At 40.0% G+C, this 21,689-nt stretch overlaps 2 protein-coding genes across 3 annotated transcripts; one reads left to right on the top strand and one right to left on the bottom strand.

Moving 5' to 3' along the window:
* Nucleotides 1-4,273: 4,273 nt before the first annotated feature.
* LOC146701041 (vascular cell adhesion protein 1-like) lies at nt 4,274-9,737 on the bottom strand. Its single transcript, XM_085469277.1, has 6 exons — nt 9,728-9,737; nt 7,721-8,026; nt 7,384-7,644; nt 5,960-6,232; nt 5,518-5,599; nt 4,274-5,421 (listed from the first exon to the last, which is right to left on the bottom strand). The coding sequence occupies exons 1-6, from the start codon at nt 9,735-9,737 to the stop codon at nt 5,385-5,387; spliced, it is 969 nt and encodes a 322-aa protein (XP_085325403.1). The 3' UTR covers nt 4,274-5,384.
* Nucleotides 9,738-10,288: 551 nt separating this feature from the next.
* Nucleotides 10,289-14,202, top strand: LOC146701040 (myelin-associated glycoprotein-like). Of its 2 annotated transcripts, XM_085467375.1 has the most exons (8): nt 10,289-10,397; nt 10,833-11,216; nt 11,552-11,857; nt 11,968-12,228; nt 12,329-12,416; nt 12,569-12,608; nt 12,767-12,994; nt 13,618-14,202. In XM_085467375.1, the coding sequence occupies exons 1-8, from the start codon at nt 10,316-10,318 to the stop codon at nt 13,669-13,671; spliced, it is 1,443 nt and encodes a 480-aa protein (XP_085323501.1). In that variant the 5' UTR covers nt 10,289-10,315; the 3' UTR covers nt 13,672-14,202. The 2 variants fall into 2 exon arrangements, with proteins under 2 accessions (XP_085323501.1, XP_085323500.1); XM_085467374.1 differs by lacking the exon at nt 13,618-14,202 and having other exon boundaries at nt 12,767-13,527.
* Nucleotides 14,203-21,689: the final 7,487 nt, after the last annotated feature.

Here is a 21,689-nt window from a genome sequence, read left to right as displayed (position 1 = left end):
AAAAAGAAACCACTTAAACGCACGCACACAAACAGACACACACACACACACACACAACCAGCGCAATCCACGGGCAAAGGATCACTCCAGACAGGCTACGTGGGCACAAGTATGAACAATATTACAAAGTAAAACTGTAGATAAAACAGTTTTACTGTCTTGTCTGGAGAAGACCAGACAAGACAGGAGTTCTTCTAGGAGCTCAGTTAGGATTTTTTGTTTAGAAGGTTAGGTAAGTGAATTGTCTTTTGGTTGGTTTTCATTTGACAATGACAGAAAGGATCACAGATTTACCAGAGGAGACAGGTAAGGCAGTGACGAAATCAAAGGCAATATGCAACCACGGCTTGAACCCCAAGCAATCACACCAAAATGTGATTTGTGCTAGAGAAGTGTAGTTGGATGATAACAAAGAGAAAGTAGTCAGAACTGAGGGGATTGCACTACTAGAAGGAAAAATTGCACACAAATGAATCCAGGCGATCGATACCTATAACCTACCACTCATCAAAAACCAGGTGGCCAAACGAGGAGACATAAGCCACTGGTATCAAGACAAGAAAGCTCCTTATAATGCATGCAGGGTTTCACCAAGTCCAGCACCCTGAGACTGTACACTAAGTGGAAGGAAGGGGTCTGAGGACTGGTGAGTGTCAGAACCACCATCCAGGATGAAAATACAAACATCCATGAATACATCAGGAAGATGGCCACAGCTGACCTACTTAGTGAATACCTCAGGCAGCAGAAACCTGAGAAAGAAATGGTGCAGGAAGAGGAACCATCATGAAAGGCACCTGCCTTTCCAAGTATTCATATTTACATATATAGATCTCATTCATAGTTAATCTCTTTTTTACTCTAAAGTTGTATTTTTTGTCTCCCATTTTAAACTTCAGCATGTTTATATAATTCCAGACACCACCCACAAAGCAGCAAAAAGAGACCGCATTAGAAAAACATTTTGAAGATGACGACAGCAAGCCTTTGTCCTTACAGCAACAGCAACACCAGCCCCTCATCTGTAGCACATAGAATGGATCAAGAATCCAACTGTATAGAAGGCTTCTTCCTATTCCAACCAAGGACAGCACCACCCTCTGGTAGAGGATGAAGAAGGCCACATATTAATAATAATATTAATGCAGTGAGGTGTATAGACAGAAAGTGAAAGAGAAAGATCACTGAAGTAGAAATACTCAATGCATCATGGGAATGCCACAGCAGCCTACACCTATTGTATCAAAGTTAGAGGAGGATTCAGGGTCACCTGATCCAGCCCTAACTATATGCTTTAGCACAAAGAGAAGTTTTAAGCCTAATATTAAAAGTAGAGATAATGTCTGTCTCCTGAATCCAAACTGGGAGCTGGTTCCACAAAAGAGGGGGCTGAAAGCTGAAGGACAAATAAAATGTGATGTCATCTGGATACCAGTTAAAATGTATCAAGTTTCAAGTTTTATTGTCATATACAAATAAACAGTGTAGCCACATTTACCCGTAATGAAATTCTTTGGTTCGTGCTCCTCAGCTTTACGTGAACATATAGAAGTGTGCAGTTATAGAAAAAAATCCGGATCGGCTACATCTTCCTCATGCAGCGCTGTCTGTCTGCTGATCCTGCATCGCTGGCAATTCAGACCTGGTGATGCGCTGTGCTGATCTCCCCACTCTTTGCAGAGCTTTGCAGTGCGGAGCGTTACAGCTGCACACCTGGTGGTGATGCAGCCAGTCAGAATACTTTCAATGGTGCATCAGTAGAAGTTTTTAAGTATTCTGGAGTTCATGCCGAATCTTCTCAGGCGCCGCAGGAAGAAGAACTGCTGTCTTGCTGCTTTTGTGATAACACCAACATGGTGTGACCAACTCAGATTCTCGCTGTTGTTGATACCTAGGAATCTAAAGCAGCTGACTCTCTCCACCTCTGCTCTTTCGATGTGGATGGAGGTGTGACCTCCTCTCTGAAGTCTCCTGTAATCCTCGATGCGCTCCTTGGTTTTGTTGTCGCAGCACCATGGTATCAGGGCTGTAGCAGAATTCCATCTTTTCTTTGTTTTCTTTCTTTGTTTTCTTTCTTTTCACCTGTCCCCTGCATTGCTTTCCTGAGTGCATACTGGGATGTTTTGTATTCACCTGGGTCTCTGGGTTTAAAGGCGGTAGTTCACGCTCTGAGTGCTGCACGGACCTCTCCTTTAACCCACGGCTTCTGGTTGGGGTAAGTTCGTACATTTGCCTGTGGTATGACGTCATTGATGCATTTTCATTTGTAAATAAAGTCTGTTACATACTCAGCATAATTGTTGATGTTGTTGTCAGCGGCAGTCCGGAAGACTTCCCAGTCTGTGATGCTGAAGCAGTGACGTGGGGCGCTGTCTGATTGGTCGGTCCAGTATTGAACCGAACGCGACATGGCTGATCACTTTTCAGCTTGCAGCAGAACCGAGGAGTGATCTGATTTGCCGAAGGTCAAACATGGTCCAAAATGTTCCCACTATGCCTTCTGATGATACTGCCTAAAGGAAGCATGTATAATGTAAACAGAATTGGTCCTAACACAGAACTCTCTGTGGATGTGATATTGATAATGGAATCGGAGTGTGCAGAGATGCCCCTGACACAATCCAGCACATAACAGCAGGGTACAAGATGCGACAGAGGCATCAGGATCACACTGGAAGATGGGCAGGAAGGGAGTAAGTCGGAGACCAGTGGCCACCAACTTGCAGTCTCCTATCTTTTTTAGATTGCACCTTCTGCATAAGATATAGTCCTCCAATGTGCACCATTTGGCAAAAGGAAACAAATTGGAAAACAAAGTGGTGCCAAAAAACAAAACCCCACATGCACCACGACGCAACCTCCAGCATTAGTCATTTTCAGTGGCTAGCACAACTGTCGCCACTAGGTGGTGTAGGCTACTTGGATGGTAATCACTATGTTGTTGTCTCCCCTCTCAGGACTTTGACTGGACCCATTCATCTACTTCCTAATATAGAATCATGATTAACAAACTGCTGTTGTAGTCCTCCATTTCTTAAGCATTTCAATTTAGAAACAGGAAATGAAAACTTGACTCTGACCTCAAATCCTTTAGATTTATTTCTAAAAGAAGTTGTAAGATGTAAGATGATTGTAAGATGATCCCATGTCTTGGAATAACTACCCAGAGAGCTCACCTGAAAAAAAGCCACAGTTATATTTATGATTATTAACATCTGTGAGTTCAAAACAGTTGAAAAATAAAAAGTATAATAACTATAAGTATTTGTGAGTAAAACTAAAACTGTAAAAATCAAAATCTTAAGATCAGGAAATAAGATCCCCACATGTCAGTGAAGTAAAAGAAAAACAATTAAATAAAAGTTTGAGTGAAATGAAACCAGCTTTTGAACAGCTAAGATAAATCATGCAAACTAGTTTTTATCTTGTCAGAAAGAACATATAGACATGCACTGACTATCACACTGCATAATGCAGTCAGTTTTGTTCTTTCTCCTTTTATCCTGCAAAAGAGGAAGTCAGTCATTACTGTTTAAAATTATTTGCCACCCTCAATGTTCTAACTTGACTCAATCAAAAGCCTCAAAAGCTCAACCTTACAGAACATACATAACAATATGAACTACAGTGTGCTAGGACTTGTTAGTATGTTATTGACTTCTGTCCCAGCTACTGTGCTGACGTTAAGATGCTGTTCTGCTTGTAAAATGTAGCAACTTTCTACAAACCCAGTTCAGAAAAAGTTGACACTGTGTGAAATTGAAATTAAAAATACTGACGGCCGCCAGTGCTTCACTTCATTCTCATAATAAATACACATAGGGTATCATTTTCAAAAACCCCACATTACCTTATTCTCGATTTATTACACTCACAAGATTTTTAGAAAACGTGACATCTCTTTACTTTACCTTGGTCACCAGGATTCGTGCTCATCTGAGATTTTTAGCAGATGCACCTATGGTACGAATTTGAAATCCTGTCAGCCTTTTATGGCTCAGGGGTAAAAACAGAATCCAAAGATTTGAAGTCTCAAACGTTTCCAAATATGCAGGGCTTTGGACTAAATAATGAAAACAAGCCAGATGCAGCATCTGTGTTTTCCAAAATAATTTTTCTGACTTCCACTTTTCCTCAGTCCATTTTAAATAAACTTTTGTTAGGACTAAAACGATCAAATAAAGCTGTTTTTATGATTTTATATAAACATTGCATGTGATCATTAAAGTGTTGGCACTCTGTGTTTTTGAGTCGGATGCTTCATTCAACAAGGTTGTCTTTATGAGTTTTATTTGCCTTTGCAAAGAAGTCAAATGACAGTACAGAGAACATGACGGCACTTTATGTTTTTACAAAGAGCTACAGTAATACTAGAATATATACAGAATCAAAGTATCTACCTGCCAAAGATTACATGATGACAGAAAGAGACAATATGAAGCCTTTCATTCAGTAAAGTCAGCTTGACACACAAGCAGAAGAATCTTATAATACATCTTATGGAGAAATGATGAACATAGACTCTCTTGCATATTTATATCAGGGAGTTCTTTTCTCAAGGTGCATAACATAGGAAGGAGAATATTTAAATCAAGTACACAAACGATTCAAACATTTTTATGGTTTACAATTTCCTGCTAATTGTTACGACATAGCTATGCTGTAAATTTCCCACTGAAGCAAAAATCCCCAGTTAATATTTAAACTTGCGCTAAGTTACGTGGCTCTTGGCAAACTGGACATTTCATATTGAAATGAATTGACGGTGCTTGTGAAACTAACCACACCTATCCTATCGGCACCATTTGGAGATCGCGCCCACACAATATTTTGGTCAGATATAATGCAGAAACTACAGTATTATACCGGTAACACAACTTCGGCTCTTTGCAAGTACCTGCACAGACAGTATGCTAACACGAAGTTAGCCAAGAATCCAGAGTCATGTTAAAGCTGAGTAAATGCTGAACCTTGCCCAGCACCGTGATAAAGGGGGGTGGGGCGTGGGGTGGGGGACGTCCTTTTCAGTGAAGCTACCCACTTTTTGAACATTTGAACCTGGGTGTACTTAAGCAATATACTGCATTACCTTTAAGAAAAGTTCTGTGTAATGTGTAATAACTTTTCTACTTTTTTGAGTATTGATCCCAACACTGATCACAACAAATGAATCAATTCCCATCCTTAGGGAAGGCAGCAGTGGTTTGAGGAGAGATAATTCTGTAATAACATCCCTATAGTCAAAGTAAAATGGTCATACACAGCTGTTGAACATCAAACTATAAACAAATATGTTACATTTTAATGGTTTAGCAGGTAGCATTTATCATCCTGCAGTCACTTTAGTTGATGTGTTGTGATGTTACTCTGCTCATCTGACAGCTCTATGTCTGTTTGTTGGAGCATCTTGATTTGAACCAGCTGAAGGATAAAAACAAATGAGAAACAATTAATCCTTTTTGTTTTATTAGAGACGAGTCGTTTCAAATGAGTTTGTCATAGAAACATTTGTCTCACCACTCAAAGATGCTCAGTGTGGTCAAAAGCATTATGATTCCCACAGTCTTCGTTATAGTGTAGACACCAACCAGGTTTCCAGCTGTAATGAAAAAAAGAGTGATGAAAAATAGCGGCAGAATAAATGTTAAAGAGTAACTGAGGTCTGTTAAAGTGAATCAAAGTCAAGAAAACTTTAATTTATGAAACAAACAGTGCAAACAACTGCTGAAGAAGCATTGTTTTGTTTTTAAAATTTCACAGCTGAAAAACAACATGTTGAAAGATGAAGCACAATCTATAAACAAAAAACCATACCGACGCTCACATAAGGCACACTTCTTTTTGTCTCTTGTATAGGTATAACACAAAAAAGTTTGAAAGAAGGAAAAGAAATTATATTAACACTTTGAAATTGGATTCATTAAAGAAAAATAAAATAAAAATCTGTGACTGACTTTACCTTCACAGTAAGTAAGAGTTGAGAGAGCAATGTCTGCTGATGTCTGATTACCCAGATCATTAGTAGCCACACAGTAATAAACTCCTCCATCTGTTACATTGAAGCTGTAAATCTCTCCTTCAGATACTTTCACAGCTCCATCTCTGCTCTTCTTGAACCAGGTGAAGTTGCTGACTGGAGGTTTGGCTCTGCTGGAGCAGGTCAGCTTCACCCAGCTGCCTGCTGACACCAAACCTGATGGACTGATGGATGCTGAGGTGTTTTTGGAAGCATCTGGAGAAAAAGAAATATCCATAGATCAAACTCTGACTGACACACAAAGATGATCAGTGTGCTCACAAGAATTGTGATTCCCACAGTCTTCACTACAGTGTAGACACCAACCAGTTCTGTAATGCAAGAAGATTTCAGAGAAAAGAAATCTGCATGAAATGACAGAATAAATGTTTAACAGTAAATTGTCTGCTGACTGTGTGGAGAGACACGCAAAATGAAAACGTGATTGGCTGATTAAAGAACCAAAAACCAAAGGCAAAGCCAATTCAATGATAAACAAAAACCTAAACTGGGAAGACTAGAAAGAAAACATTAAATATCTTAAACGTGAAAACTTGGCATGGATACATTAATAACTAGAAACATGACAACAACATAACAGATGACCGGGGACAAGGAATGAATGACAGCAGACCACATGAATACACACAAGGGTCATGATGGAAAAGAGAACACATAGGGAACACAGCTGGGATGAATGAACATAACGACAAGACAGGAGGAAGTAAACTGAACACACAGAACATGGGATGTAAGCCCGTCAAAGTAAAACAGGAAACACGCAGACTAAGACAAACAGGCTTAACATGACGAACCAACGAGGAAAACGTATACTATAAACCCAGACGTAGGGAAATGGAAACTGGAGATGAGACATGGACATAACTAAGCAACAAACAGGACTTGATGGCTAGGGAGAACACATGACAGATGGAAATGAACACAAGGGGAAACATGTAAACAGAGGGAAGAGAGAGAGGAAGAGACGGGGACACGAAGGAAAACAAGGACATCACTGAGACACATAAAGGACAAAAGGGACTTAAACACGGGGGACATGACAAACTTGCACACTGAAGAAATGATACTAACCAACATAGTGGGAGAGACACTGACATGGGAGGAAACAGGGAAACTGAAACTGAAACTAAATTGTAAATTATACAAAATGGAACATAATAATACAAAAAGGGCAGGCAACTCAAATTGTTTTTAATGTTTAAAGGCTGAACAACCACACAGTGATGGATGAAGCTGATTTTTATAAAGTGAAATTCACTCTCTTATCAATTGTGAAGTATATCACAAAGAAAACTTGAAAAAATGAAAATGCATTTTTTTTTAGAATAACTGGTGAGTAACTTTACCTGCAACAGTCATATGAATCTCTGCTGATGTCTGATTACCCAGATCATTAGTGGCCACACAGTAATAAACTCCTCCATCTGTTACACTGAAGCTGTAAATCTCTCCTTCAGATACTTTCACAGCTCCATCTCTGCTCTTCTTGAACCAGGTGAAGCTGCTGACTGGAGGTTTGGCTCTGCTGGAGCAGGTCAGGTTCACCCAGCTGCCTGCTGACATCAAACCTGATGGACTGATGGATGCTGAGGTGTCTTTAGGAGCATCTGGAGAAAAAAAAAATGAAGTCCCACGAATCATGATATGTTGACAGGATCCAACAACAAACTCTGATTGTCTTACATGAAACACTGAGAGTCTCTTCTGTCTCTGCTGTCTTGGTGTCTTTTCCTTGGTTCACAGGATATCTGGCAGAGCAGCTGATCTTCTTTCCATCATGTGTGTCTGACAGAGTGATGTTCTGCTGGATTTTAGTTGTAAAGCTTCCATCTGTGTTTTCCTCTATTTTGTTGTGAGAGTCTTGTTGGAGATTCCAGGTGAGTTGAGGACGGGAGTGTGGACAGGGAGTGAGAGCTGAGCAGGTTATAGTGACAGACTCCTTCTCCTTCAGATCACCTGAGATTGTAATATTGGGCCTCCAAGGAGAATCTGTGGTTTCACAACACAAACATCAATACTACAGAGCACACATCAGCTTTTAAAATCTTTAAAACTTGTCCTGTGAAATTTTACTATTAACAAGACTGGCTACAGATACCGACTGCGGAACGGAGCAGTTGTCAGCCACCTCCTGTACATGGATGACATCAAGCTGTATGCCAAGAGTGAACGAGACATCGATTCACTGATCCACACTACCAGGCTATACAGCAATGACACTGGAATGTCATTCGGACTGGAGAAGTGTAGTCGAATGCTAACAAAGAGAGGGAAGGTAGTCAGAACTGAGGGGATTGAACTACCAGAAGGCAACATTGCAGACATAGAGGACAGTTACAAGTACCTGGGGATCCCGCAGGCAAATGGGAACCATGAAGAGGCCGCTAGAAAGGCTGCAACCACCAAGTACCTGCAGAGGGTCAGGCAAGTCCTGAGGAGTCAGCTGAACGGTAAGAACAAGATCCGGGCCATCAACACGTACGCCCTGCCCGTGATCAGGTACCCTGCTGGGGTAATAGGCTGGCCAAAGGAGGAGATAGAAGCCACTGACATAAAGACAAGAAAGCTCCTTACCATGCATGGAGGGTTTCACCCCAAGTCCAGCACCCTGAGGCTGTACACTAAGCGGAAGGAAGGGGGCCGGGTGAGTGTCAGCACCACAGTCCAGGATGAGACAACGAACATCCAAGAATACATTGGGAAGATGGCCCCAACTGACCGAGTGCTCAGTGAATACCTCAGGCAGCAGAAACCCAAGAAAGAGGAGGGAGACGAGGAACCATCATGGAAGGACAGGCCCCTGCACGGTATGTACCACCGGCAGATAGAGGAGGTGGCTGATATCCAGAAATCCTACCAGTGGCTGGACAAAGCTGGACTGAAAGACAGCACAGAGGCACTAATCATGGCAGCACAAGAACAAGCTCTGAGTACAAGATCCATAGAGGCTGGGGTCTATCACACCAGGCAAGACCCCAGGTGCAGGCTGTGTAAAGATGCCCCAGAGACTATCCAGCACATAACAGCAGGGTGCAAGATGCTAGCAGGCAAGGCATACATGGAACGCCATAACCAAGTGGCCGGCTTAGTGTACAGGAACATCTGTGCCGAGTATAACCTGGAAGTCCCGAGGTAAAAATGGGAGATGCCCCCAAGGGTGGTGGAGAATGACTGAGCTAAGATCCTGTGGGACTTCCAGATACAGACGGACAAAATGGTGGTGGCTAACCAACCGGACATAGTGGTGGTAGACAAACAGAAGAAGACGGCCGTAGTGATCGATGTAGCGGTTCCGAATGACAGCAATATCAGGAAGAAGGAACACGAGAAGCTGGAGAAATACCAAGGGCTCAGAGAAGAGCTCGAGAGGATGTGGAGGGTGAAGGTAACAGTGGTCCCCGTGGTAATCGGAGCACTAGGTGCGGTGACTCCCAAGCTAGGCGAGTGGCTCCAGCAGATCCCGGGAATAACATCGGAGATCTCTGTCCAGAAGAGCGCAGTCCTGGGAACAGCTAAGATACTGCGCAGGACCCTCAAGCTCCCAGGCCTCTGGTAGAGGACCCGAGCTTGAAGGATAAACCGCCCGCAGGGGCGTGCTGGGTGTTTATATATATATATATATATATATATAACACTTATGCCTGAACATAAGTGTAATATTTGCTTTGTAAAGTTTTACAGTTCAGTTACACTCATTCATCACCAAGGACAATTTGAAACGCTTGCCTTGTATTATTTGCTCCTGACTGAAATGATTGGTATAAGTACTAAGTTGAAAAAAGATCTCACTGTTTTGTTTGGGTGATTAAAGCAAATGTTCTCAGAATATATCACAATGATCATATGTTCTGCAACAATGATTAAGTGGAATGAAAATATGTGCAAATACAATGAACTCATGACATCAGATTTGAAAGAATGACTAGTGGTGTTACAAATGTGATCAAATGTGAGTTTTGTACTGAGAGATTTGAAAATGCACACTTTAGTTATGAAAATAGTACCAAACCAATTAAAAAAAACTGTAGTGAAAAGTATTTGCGTGTGTGGGTTATTTTGACAGGTAATTTTAAACTTTAAAAATCTATCGCCTGACTTCCTCTATCACAGGATATTAGCAAACTGATTGTACTTCCGCAGAATATTTCTCAACACCTATAGTAAATACGATCAAGCAAACTGACATTGCACTTTCTTAAACAGTATGTCCTCTTCTGTGCTTCCTTATTCTAACAACAGTTAGGCGATGTGTTCCCCTGTAATTCTGGTTAAGAAATTATGTTCACTGTAAAAACCTCTCCTGAGCTGTGTGTGAACATGGTGATAGTCGGCATGTTACTGATGGTCCTCTTTGTTTCAGGTGAGGTGTTTGTTCACTATAAAGGCATTATTGGATTCATTTAAATCATTATCAGCTTTAAGGAACAAAATTAAAAGGCTGATGGAGATAAAGCTTTGTTTTTTCATACTGTTCATAGTCTGACAGGTAATTGAAATACTTTTTGTTACCAACAGAATCAAAGACATGTTGTTCATGTTACAATAGATTATATTTCAAGCAACAACTATGTAATTTAGCATCATTAATCAAAAAGGGCAAATGGTGAAAATGTGACTGTCACTTCTGGATGATCTATTATAAATTTAATTTTACATAAACAATTATTTAATTTTAGGAGTACTTTGATTAAAGTTTACATCTTAAGTCCTATGGAGGACAAATTAAAATAAGACAAGTTAATGTTTGTAATAAAATTAATTAATTAATAGGTTAGTTGTGACACTGTGTTTACAGGTGCTTTGGCTAAATGTCCTGATGAAGCAGCAGTCTTCATAAATGCATCAAAGAAGCTGGAAGCACTGAGTGGATCTTGTTTGCAAATCCCATGTAGCTTCAGACCCAAAGAAGAACAGAAATTTATCAGCACAAGAAAAATTATTGGAGTGTGGATTAAAAATCAATCCCAATTTCGCAAATATCCAAACAATGTGATCTTCAACAGTAGTGGAGCAGTTAACATCTATCCAATGAGTATTACTGGGAACCTGAGTCAGAGAGACTGCACCACTCTGTTTTGTAATTTAATCACCACATACACAGACACATACTTCTTCAGAGTAGAGAGTGAACCATTCAAAGCAACAGCTTCTTGTGATCCTCTTCAAATAACAGTCAGAGGTGAGTGATTTTGAGTTTTTTATTAGAATTATATTTTTACTTTATTGGGTTTATTTGACTTGCCTTCAGTTAAGTTTCATCAGCATTTGTTGAAGAAATATTACATTTCAGTCATAATGATTGTCCCAGAATACAGTTTAATATTGGTCGAATGTTTTATTATTAAGCTAAAAAAAAATACTTTAATAAATAAATACTCAATAAATCATGACTTTATGAAATTAATAAAGTTATATGTAAATTTAAGATAAGATGAGTGGTTTAGAGATTTTAAACACTGGTATAAACTGCAGTGTGCTCTGTAGTGTTAATATGTCTGTGATGTGAAACCACAGATTCTCCTTGGAGGCCCAATATTACAATCCCAGGTGATCTGAAGGAGAAGGAGTCTGTCACTATAACCTGCTCAGCTCTCACTCCCTGTCCACACTCCCCTCCTCAACTCACCTGGAATCTCCAACAAGACTCTCACAACAAAACAGAGGAAAACACAGATGGAAGCTTTACAACTAAAATCCAGCAGACCATCACTCTGTCAGACACACATGATGGAAAGAAGATCAGCTGCTCTGCCAGATATCCTGTGAACCAAGGAAACGACACCAAGACAGCAGAGACAGAAGAGACTCTCAGTGTTTCATGTAAGAAAATCAGAATTTGTAGTTGGATCCTGTCAACATAGCATTTGATTCATTGGGAGGTCCACTGTTTAGAATGAATAATGGTGATTTCTGTCAATCTTTTTCTCCAGATGCTCCTAAAGACACCTCAGCATCCATCAGTCCATCAGGTTTGGTGTCAGCAGGCAGCTGGGTGAACCTGACCTGCTCCAGCAGAGCCAAACCTCCAGTCAGCAACTTCACCTGGTTCAAGAAGAGCAGAGATGGAGCTGTGAAAGTATCTGAAGGAGAGATTTACAGCTTCAATGTAACAGATGGAGGAGTTTATTACTGTGTGGCCACTAATGATCTGGGTAATCAGACATCAGCAGAGATTAACGTGACTGTTGGAGGTAAAAGCCACTCATGTGTTACATGCTCCTGTTTCTTTTTATCCATTCAAACTCCAAACTTTAAAAATAACTTCAGGTAGTAACCTTTGTTTTTCTTTAGGAGACACACTGTGGCTACTTCCTGGAGTAATCATTGGGATCATTGTTCTCGTACTTATAATTCTCCTCTGCTTGATCATCTTTGTTTGGTAAGTATCACACATCAAAGCAGAAAAACACAATTAGCTACTCTCACAGATATTTTAGCTACACATTAAAAATTTCTGTTTCAAGCTTAACTTTGTTCACATATATTTAACATACACAGAGATAATTTTTTACTGCCTCTTGTGTCTTCCAGGTCGTTAAAGTCAAAGCAACAAACTCAACAACAGATTCTGGTAAGGAAATTACAAAGAAAAAAAAAATTCTAGCTGCAGGGTTACTTGAATGTTTTGGCGATTACAGCAGTAACTTCATCAGAGCAGTCTATTTATTTAATAAAACATCAATAAGAATGAACCTAATTCACCGAGCTTTCTGTTTTTTAACTCTATAGATTCAAATAAATGAAGAGCAGAAGGTTGATGAACCAGCAAGTAAAAAGGAAGAAGAGGAAGAAAACATCCATTATGGAGAGATCAGCTTCTCCACACTGGCATATGAAGCATCGTCTAACTCAGTGCGGGACAGTGGACAGCAGCAGCATACGGTGTACGCACAGATCAAAAAGCGAGAAAAAAGCTTAAAACAAAGGGCTCATGGCCAAGAGGAACTCTACGCTGAGGTGAAGAAAAAATGAGAACTGTTGTGAAATAATTTTACATTAACATATAAATACACACATGGTGCCTGTAAATGTGTCATTTTCACTGCCTACAGTTCAGTGAAGTAAAACAACTAAAATCCCATTCCATGGCTTTTTTATGTCCTATTTTCCATGCTAACTTTACACGGCTGTTTTCAGATGATTAACTGTGTTCATGGCTTCATGGTTCATGTGACTAAATGAGTGACTAAATGAGTAAGTGAGAAATTGCAGCACTCCAAAAAAAGAACTAGTTTTACACAACAACAGATGCTGTTCTGCAAAACTAAAACTTAAAACCTCAACATACTGTCGCTTTTTTTAAAAGTATATTTTAAGTTATTATGTTCCTAAAGTATTTGCATGCTGCTACGCTGTGTGAGCTGTTGTTTGATTTTGTCAGTTGCATTTCTGAAGTTCTGCTTCCAAATTGTTTTTGTGGCACGCCCCCTGAACTAACAGGTCAAGATGGCAGCACTGAATCTAAACAGAATTAAAACTGTAAACTTTGAATCTGAACTACTATTGTTCTGTATTTTGTCTCACTAAATAAGCCATACGCAGAGCATTGATCAGGCTCTATCCGTTAACGTGTTTTTTAGAAGTGTTATGCTGCATCACTCCAGATACACATCAGTCCAAGTTCCAACATCTGAGTTCCCAGATGTCTAAAATGCAGCACTGGAACCACAAACCAGTATTCCCATTCATGCTGGTGGGCATTTTCTTTTGGCTTCTCCAGGGTAAGTTTAACACTGCCGATCTGCATCGGGTAATCTAAATGTTCTCCTGGAGAGTTGGAAAGGCAAAGAGGAAATGGAAATGCACGCAATAGGAGTGTCTTTCTCTGGCCTTTCCATGTATAGTTATCAGTTTTCACTGCCAGGGTAGTTACAGCATAATGCAAAAATGTTCAGTGCAAAACCTTTTGTTCCCCACTACCTGAACATGGCATTCAAATTAAAATTCCACTAAGCTGCTGTGAATTAAAGAGGCATTTAGCAGCCTCACCCTCTTAGAGAGCAAAATCAAAAACCTTTTTAAACTCTACAATGAACTGGTTTTGGTAATCATTGGATTTGTGCTCAGGCAATGCTTGGGTCAGTTTCAGTGCAGAAGTGCATTTCTGTCTTTGTGTAGCACTGTTCAGCTGGTCTGGACATCAGTGCTCAACTAACAACCTGTGACTCTGCTAGTACTTCACAACACTGATGTGTAACAGCTGTGTGTACAGCTAATGTTTGGGCAGATCACTCTGTCATAATCCCAGTAAATATGAACCCAAATGCATGACTCAGACACCAGAAACAATTTAACAGTTTATTTTTGGAAAACTAAGAACTTACAGAGTCTGGGCTTCTGAACTGTCGAGAAAATAGGAAACCAGAAACAGAAAAATTCAATGTGAATCTATGTGAAAAATAGAGGTTAGACTATTTTTATCTGTTCGCCACCGGTCCATTCATCCATTCCAAAAAGGGTTTTGTTTGGGGGTTTTTGCATATTGCAATGTTTTGGTTTAATCAATAAAAAATGACTATCCATTATGTTCAATTGTTGGTGAATTCATCTTATTTAAGTATTTAACATATTTTATCATATGGTCCAGTGTTGTCTTTGTTACTATAACATAAATATAATGTAATTTACATGGCATGACATTTCAACAAATACTGTGATGTAATGCAGTGCGACTGAATTTGAGTGCTCTGAATTTGATTAGAGCGTTCATGTATGTTTATGAAAGGCTGACTAAATCACTCAGAGATCATAGTATGGCTTAAATGGGACCCCCCAAAAAATGCTCATATAAAAAATGAGCATTACTTTCTTTTTTTCTTCACTTCTTTAGGCAGGATGGTTTCATGAGAGTTGTTCCCTGCCTGAAGGGTTTTGGTGAAAAGTCATTAAACAGCCAGCAGATGGAGCAGTGTGCTTTTCTGTGTGGTAGATGTTGCAAAAATACTTGTACAGCAGTTGAAGAGCGATGAGAGCGAACAGGACTTTTCCATCACATGTTATGCTGCTCCACATGACTGACCTGTGTGGCATGTTTGCCAAAGTGAATGATTCTCTATGCTATTCTATGCTATCCTCCTTTCAAAAATAAGATAACTTAATTTGAGCTGTAGCATTCAGGTTAGCTCCTTAAATATTGTTATTGGATTTATCGAGTTAAGTACTGCATTTCATCCATCCCTCTCTTTGTATGTGTGCGCAATGATGTAGTTGTGGTTGTGTGGGACGTTTCTGCACCTCTTTGTGTGACGCATCAAGCTGATTTGTATTTGTGTTCATTTTAATTTTACAGTTAATGATACAGAAGTAATGTTTATGGAGAAGGCACACTACTCCTGTAGTGAAAATAAAATAGGAAACAGGAAAAATTTTAGAAGAATGAAATTGTTAAAATTAGGAAAATGTACTTAAAGTATTAAAAGAAAGAATTACAATAATACTGCTGTCGTTGATGAAACAATGAGACTTTTCTCTGTTTAGATCTTTTAATGTTAAAGCAAACAGACCTGTGATGCTTTTGGTTTTCTGTCTTTCTTTATTCAGTCAGTCTGCTTTTTATATTCCCATCATGCACTCTGCTGTCATTTTAGTTGCTGCCACTCCCACCTACCTTTCTCTAGATTCACCTCACCTGTCCCTCCACTTACATAGTAACCTGTTTATTATTGTAGGGTCTACCTTACAATGTAAGGTGCCTTGAGGTGACCATAGTTGTTATTTTTCACTTTATAAATAAAATTGATTTTTTTCCACTTTCCTCATTCTCTCATTAGGTATATAGTATTTTAAGCAGCTTATGTCATCATTTCCTGTCTTCTGCATTATTGTTGTGCCTCAGCTTTCCAGTATTTTGCTTTATGAGTTAATGTTGCCATGCTCATGAACTTCTTCTTTGTTTGTCTGTATCAAATTTTTGTTTTGTTATATTTTCCCTAATTAAAAACTCTTTGCTTTTTTTATCCCTCTCCTGAGTCGTGCTCTCCTATCACAAACCCGCTATGAGAACACTGAAACGTTGAAAAGTTTTAGCTCAGTCTCATCAGGGTGCAAATTGATTATTTTTAAGTAGTGCTGTCAGCGTTAATCTCGTTAAATTGATGTTAACGCTATAACTGCATTAATGCAAGTTAATCAGTTAATCAGTCATTTAAACCAAATAAACACAACCACAAATGTGACTGCTGCAGCTATTGCAAGAGGTGATAATACACAGAATGGCAGACCACATGACTGGGTAATTTTATTACAGGAATTTGTTTGTCTGAGAAGCTTCCTGTTGACGAGCTTCCTCAATGTGTTTAAATGTTTCCGCTTTTATTTAATGAGTCCCTTATCATAAATCCATTTAAATGTCAGCCAAAATCTGACACTTGGTGTAAATGTACTCCTTTGCGAGCCAAACTAGGGCTTAGAAAGAATCAGTCTTGACATGTTGCACATCTATGTTTTAATTCTTAAGTAGTAATCATCGAGGTGAACTTCACTAGAGCTGGACAAAAAACCCGAAAAAAAAAAATTGGCACCCCAGGAAATGTTATCTCATATATGAAAACACAGACATGTATGTTAACTTATCATATTATTCTTTTTAAATAAACTCAGAGTTCTCTGGTGTGAACCGAAGCAGTAATGATGATAATTCAAGCTCTCTTATGGCTCAGCCCACTGAAAAGAGCTCACTCTTTAGCTTCCCAAACAACGCTTCACATTGATTTTTTCAATTCATTTAAAAAAAATAAGTAGTGACAAAATATATATTATATCAAAGATTTATTATTTACATGGCTTACTATACTGAACATCTAACAAAAAAAAGAACATCCCAACGTTCCAAAGTTTTCCAAAAACTCCAGTGTCTATGAAGAATTTTTTTTTACCACTTAACTCAACTTAAATATTTTCTTTCTTAGCCCTTTATTCTGAAAAGAAATAATCATGGTACAAGGACATATATATACAGTCTCAATACGATGCACAATGCAGAGTACATGAATGAGAAATCACGGTCGGAATTCCTCCTCTCTATACTTACACTCAATGAGCTCCTCCCTAACGAATGCCAAGTTATCTTCTCCATACTGTTTATATCCATCCATCTTCATCCGCTTTATCCTAGGCCAGGTTGCGGGGGCAGCAGCCTAAGCAGAGAGGCCCAGACCACCCCCAGCCACCTCCTCCAGCTTATCCGGGGGAACACCAAGGCGTTCCCAGGCCAGCCGAGAGATATAATCTCTCCAGCGTCTCCTGGGTCTGCCCCGGGGCCTCCTCCCGGTGGGACATGCCTGGAACACCTCACCCAGGAGGCGCCCAGGGGGCATCCTTGTCAGATGCCCGAACCACCTCAGCCGGCTCCTTTCGATGTGGAGCAGCAGCTGCTCTACTCTGAGCCCCTCCTGGATGGCCGAACTTCTCACCCTATCTCTAAGGGAGAGGCCAGCCACCCTTCGGAGGAAGCTCATTTCTGCCGCTTGTATCCGCGATCTCGTTCTTTCGGTCACTACCCACAGCTCGTGGCCATAGGTGAGGGTAGGGACGTAGATCGACCGGTAAATTGAGAGCTTCGCTTTTACACTCAGCTCCCTCTTCACCACGACGGACCGGTGCAGCGTCTGCATTACTGCAGCCGCAGCCCCAATCCGTCTGTCGGTCTCCGGCTCCCTTCTCCCATAACTCGCGAACAAGACCCAGAGATACTTGACCTCCTCCACTTGGGGCAGGAACTCATCCCCAACCCGGAGTGGGCACTCCACCCTTTTCCGGCTGAGAACCATGGCCTCAGATTTGGAGGTGCTGATCCTCATTCCCGCTGCTTCACACTCGGCTGCGAACCGCTCCAGTGCGAGCTGGAGGCCCTCACCCGATGAAGCCAACAGAACCACATCATCCGTAAAAAGCAGAGATGAGATTCTGAGGCCACCAAAGTGAAAGCCCTCCGCCACTTGGCTGCGCCTAGAAATCCTGTCCATAAAAATTATGAACAGAACCGGTGACAAAGGGCAGCCCTGGCAGAGCCCATCACCCACCGGGAACGAGTCCGTTGTTTATATGTGCGTGTAATTTCATTGCAAAAATCCAACATCGGTGTACTCAAGTGCATAAGATGGAACACAATTAATTCTGAAAAAATACAAACCAAGAGTTGTTTGTTGACAGTATAGTATTTTTTTTACCTCTTACCACCCACCGGGTCCCTGGTGACAGGCTAGCCATGTCCGATGCCGGTCATTTAAACAACCAATAATTTTTTGGAATTTAAATTGTGCTGACTCACTTTGTTCAGCACAGCCCAGAGTAAAATGAAACATAAAACATAGTAGAACTTTTTTTTTTTAGACACAAGAACAATTCGAGCATCTTTTTTGGGAGCCGGACTAAGGGTTACAAGTTTTGCCGTACCCCAGGGACCAGCGCGAAGTTGTGTGGCAGATTCTGGCATGGAAGCTGAGGGTCCAGCCAGCCGGAGAAAAGACTATGGGCTCAAATTGTGGTCATAAATATTTTGTACTTGTAAATCAGTTTTTGTACTTTTAAATCAGGATTTGTATGTGTAAAAAAGGTTGTATGTGGACTTAGCCAAAAAATACATGTGAAACTCTGCACTCAACTACAAATTTTGAGCCTATTTTTTTCCTTTCATCTGATTGGTCAATGTCATGTCAATCACAAAATTAACTATTCAATCGGAGAACAGATGGGTTTGGCTGTCGGAGGGGCGCTTTATGGAGCTTCAGGTCCTTGAAGGGTGATACAGTTTGAAGCTGGAGGATCTCTATATAAATATCCGATAGAAGCTAGGTCCCCTAACTTTCATTAGCTATTGAAAGGATAAAGTTGTGGTATATCAGTGATTAGAAATAACATTATTACTTTAGGATTAGTTTAACACAAAGTCAGGGCTGACCCGGGACCATTGCTGTGAGTCACAGTGCACAGCATAAAGGTCCTTTCACACGGTAAGCATGTCTGTTATAGCCTGCGCTTCATAAATGTCTGTTTGATTATTCAAACCTGGTTTAAAACGTGACTCATTTGTTGTCCAAAAACCTTTCCTCTTGATAAGGAAAGTTACTGGTTTAAAAATACATGTATATTTTCAAGTTTTTAGCTGTATGTCAAACAGATAGATAGACTCTTGAGCATATTTATATAGCAAAATCCATAATGTTATAACCACGCTAAATAAAAGGTGCCCAAGTGCGCACACTAATGCAAGTCTTTGAACTGTATGTTAATCAGTACATGAAGTGTACCTCTACCTCTATAGCTGAAAAGAGTCTGTATCCATAATTTGTGAATCTACTGATTTGTTTTTAACCCTTTAGAGCCGGTCGGAGCGGGCACGCTCTGTTTTGCGTAACTATTTTTAAATCCCGGTAGCACTGCAACCACGTAAGCTAGCGCAATAATTTTTTTTTCATATGAAACCGGAGGAGTTGTACTTACATCTTATGCCATCAGCTTGTCCTCGGTCACAGTTTCCTTCCACATATAGTTCCACATATATGTTCACATTTTGGACAGAGAGGACAGATGGTTTGAAAGAGGAGTGAAAGAAGCCATCTATGTCCACTGTGAGCGACCATCTTTGAACAGAGGCGGGGGTTTACGACACCAACTCTCTGCCATCTATAATCCAGTTTTGAGATCCCTTCCCAGACGCCTTAATGCCCACTCACATCCTGGGCCATCTGACCTCAGGAATTCGCATGATAAGGTGGGGCCAGGTTTCACAATGAACACACCCGAAACTCTGGCTGATTGGGACCCACGCCCAGTTTCACACCTTGGCTCAGGCGATTAGAGGATCATCAGGAGGTCCTTTTGTCCCTCTGTTACTCCCACTAGGTTTATATCTGGGACTCTCCACCATTTGACCTTAGAACTGAAGAAGCTTCTCGGATGAGAGGTGAAACGTCTTCAAGCAACTTAAAGAAGTCCAGACACTTTTCTTTGCAAGCTCCTTTGACTACGATGACCTGGATGACTGAGAACCTTCACAGACATATTCCACATAAAGCTTTGCAAAAACTGCATAAAAAGCACTTGCAGCAACAAAAACATAATGTTCCAGAAACACGCTTTGCCGATCCGATCAGCTGTTTGTAACACTTCCTACATCCATCAGCGTGAACTATCGCATGTCCGCCATGACCTGCCCGAAACCGGAAGTGACGTCATTTTGTGGAAATGTAGTTTTTTACCATCAGGACCTTATGAGCTTATACTGGTGTTTTTAAAAGTTATGTTTGACTCTATGACTTTCTGTGTCGTTTCTTTATTATTATTATTTATTATTTATTTATTATTTAATTATTTTCATTTTTCCTGCAGTATATAAAAATTGGTGTATTTCAAAAATAAAACTATGAAGACACTTAAAGTAAATTTCCTGTGGTAGGAAACTATTTTGTGCAACTTTTTTGTATTTAGAATTTTGAGGGATAAGCCTCTTAAATTTCTTTAACTAGAAATATATGTTAAAAAAACAAAAACGATTTTAAATTTCTTTGTAGTTTATTGCACTTTTTTGCAATTTATGTAATTACTATGCACTTAATGCATACATATCATTAAAATTTGGGCTATAATGGTTGTATTGATGTATAGCAACTTGAAATGCTCCCAAAAATGGCTCCACAGCATGTAAAAATATAATATAAGCTGTGGCGGATTTGGTTCTATGGTAGGTCTTAAAGGGTTAATGTGACACCTTTTTTTCCCCCACAAACTGCAGATGATGAATCCTTTTTATTTTAGAAAATGTCCTTAAACTATGGTTGTTTGTACTTACTGAGTTCTTCTTTATAGTGAAGTGTGAATTGTGAACGAATTGTTCAATACTCGAGAATCACTTTACTGACTCGTGAATCATGATTCACAAGCCCAACTGACTCACTGACTCATCCCTGTTGCTGTTAGCAAACTATTTTCATCAGTAGAAATATATCTAGCTTTAAATTAAAATTGTGGGGAAAATAAACAACAGCCAGTTTCTTAAGAAAAACATTTCTGCTCTGAATTGGAAGAAAAAAACCCTGAGTAGAAACTCACATCAAGATAATAGCTCCTCGGTTCACAGTAGCATCGCTCAGCTAACATGCTAACAGCATATTTGAGTTACTCACCCCCTCCCTTGCTGTGCTGAATCGTAGCATAAACGAATCCCTCTCTCACTCACCCCCTCCCTCCTGGCTCATAGCTTCTTCTTCTTCTTGGTTGGCAACCAATGTTAAAGTGCATTACCGCCCCATGGCTCACAGCTCAGTGGACATTTAAATATACATAAAAATATATATTTGACACGTTTGAGGAAAATTAAAATAAAATAAAAATAAATAAAATAAATTTCCCTTTTTAGAAATCTTTTTTTTCTCCTTTTTGCTTTATAGAAACAGCTGTTTTTCTTTTTCAATCACTCATCTTAGTAGTAGGATATACATGAAAAGAGAAACAAATCTGTGTGTGTGTGTGTGTGTGTGTGTGTGTGTGTGTGTGTGTGTGTGTGTGTGTGTGTGTGTGTGTGTGTGTGTGTGTGTGTGTGTGTGTGTGTTTGTGCATGCTTGCAGATGAGAGGTCACGACAGGAGCTTTCTGAGTTGACATTTATAAACTATAAAGTCAGTTTGGACCGAGGACTTCGCGAGCTGTTGGTAAAC

This window comes from Copadichromis virginalis, linkage group LG9 (assembly GCF_057382275.1).
Source record: "Copadichromis virginalis isolate Kocher_CV1m ecotype Utaka linkage group LG9, C_Virginalis_male_GT1.1, whole genome shotgun sequence".
Lineage (NCBI taxonomy): Eukaryota > Metazoa > Chordata > Actinopteri > Cichliformes > Cichlidae > Copadichromis > Copadichromis virginalis.
Note: the sequence above shows the minus strand (reverse complement) of the source record. Positions and strands in the feature narration are given on the sequence as shown.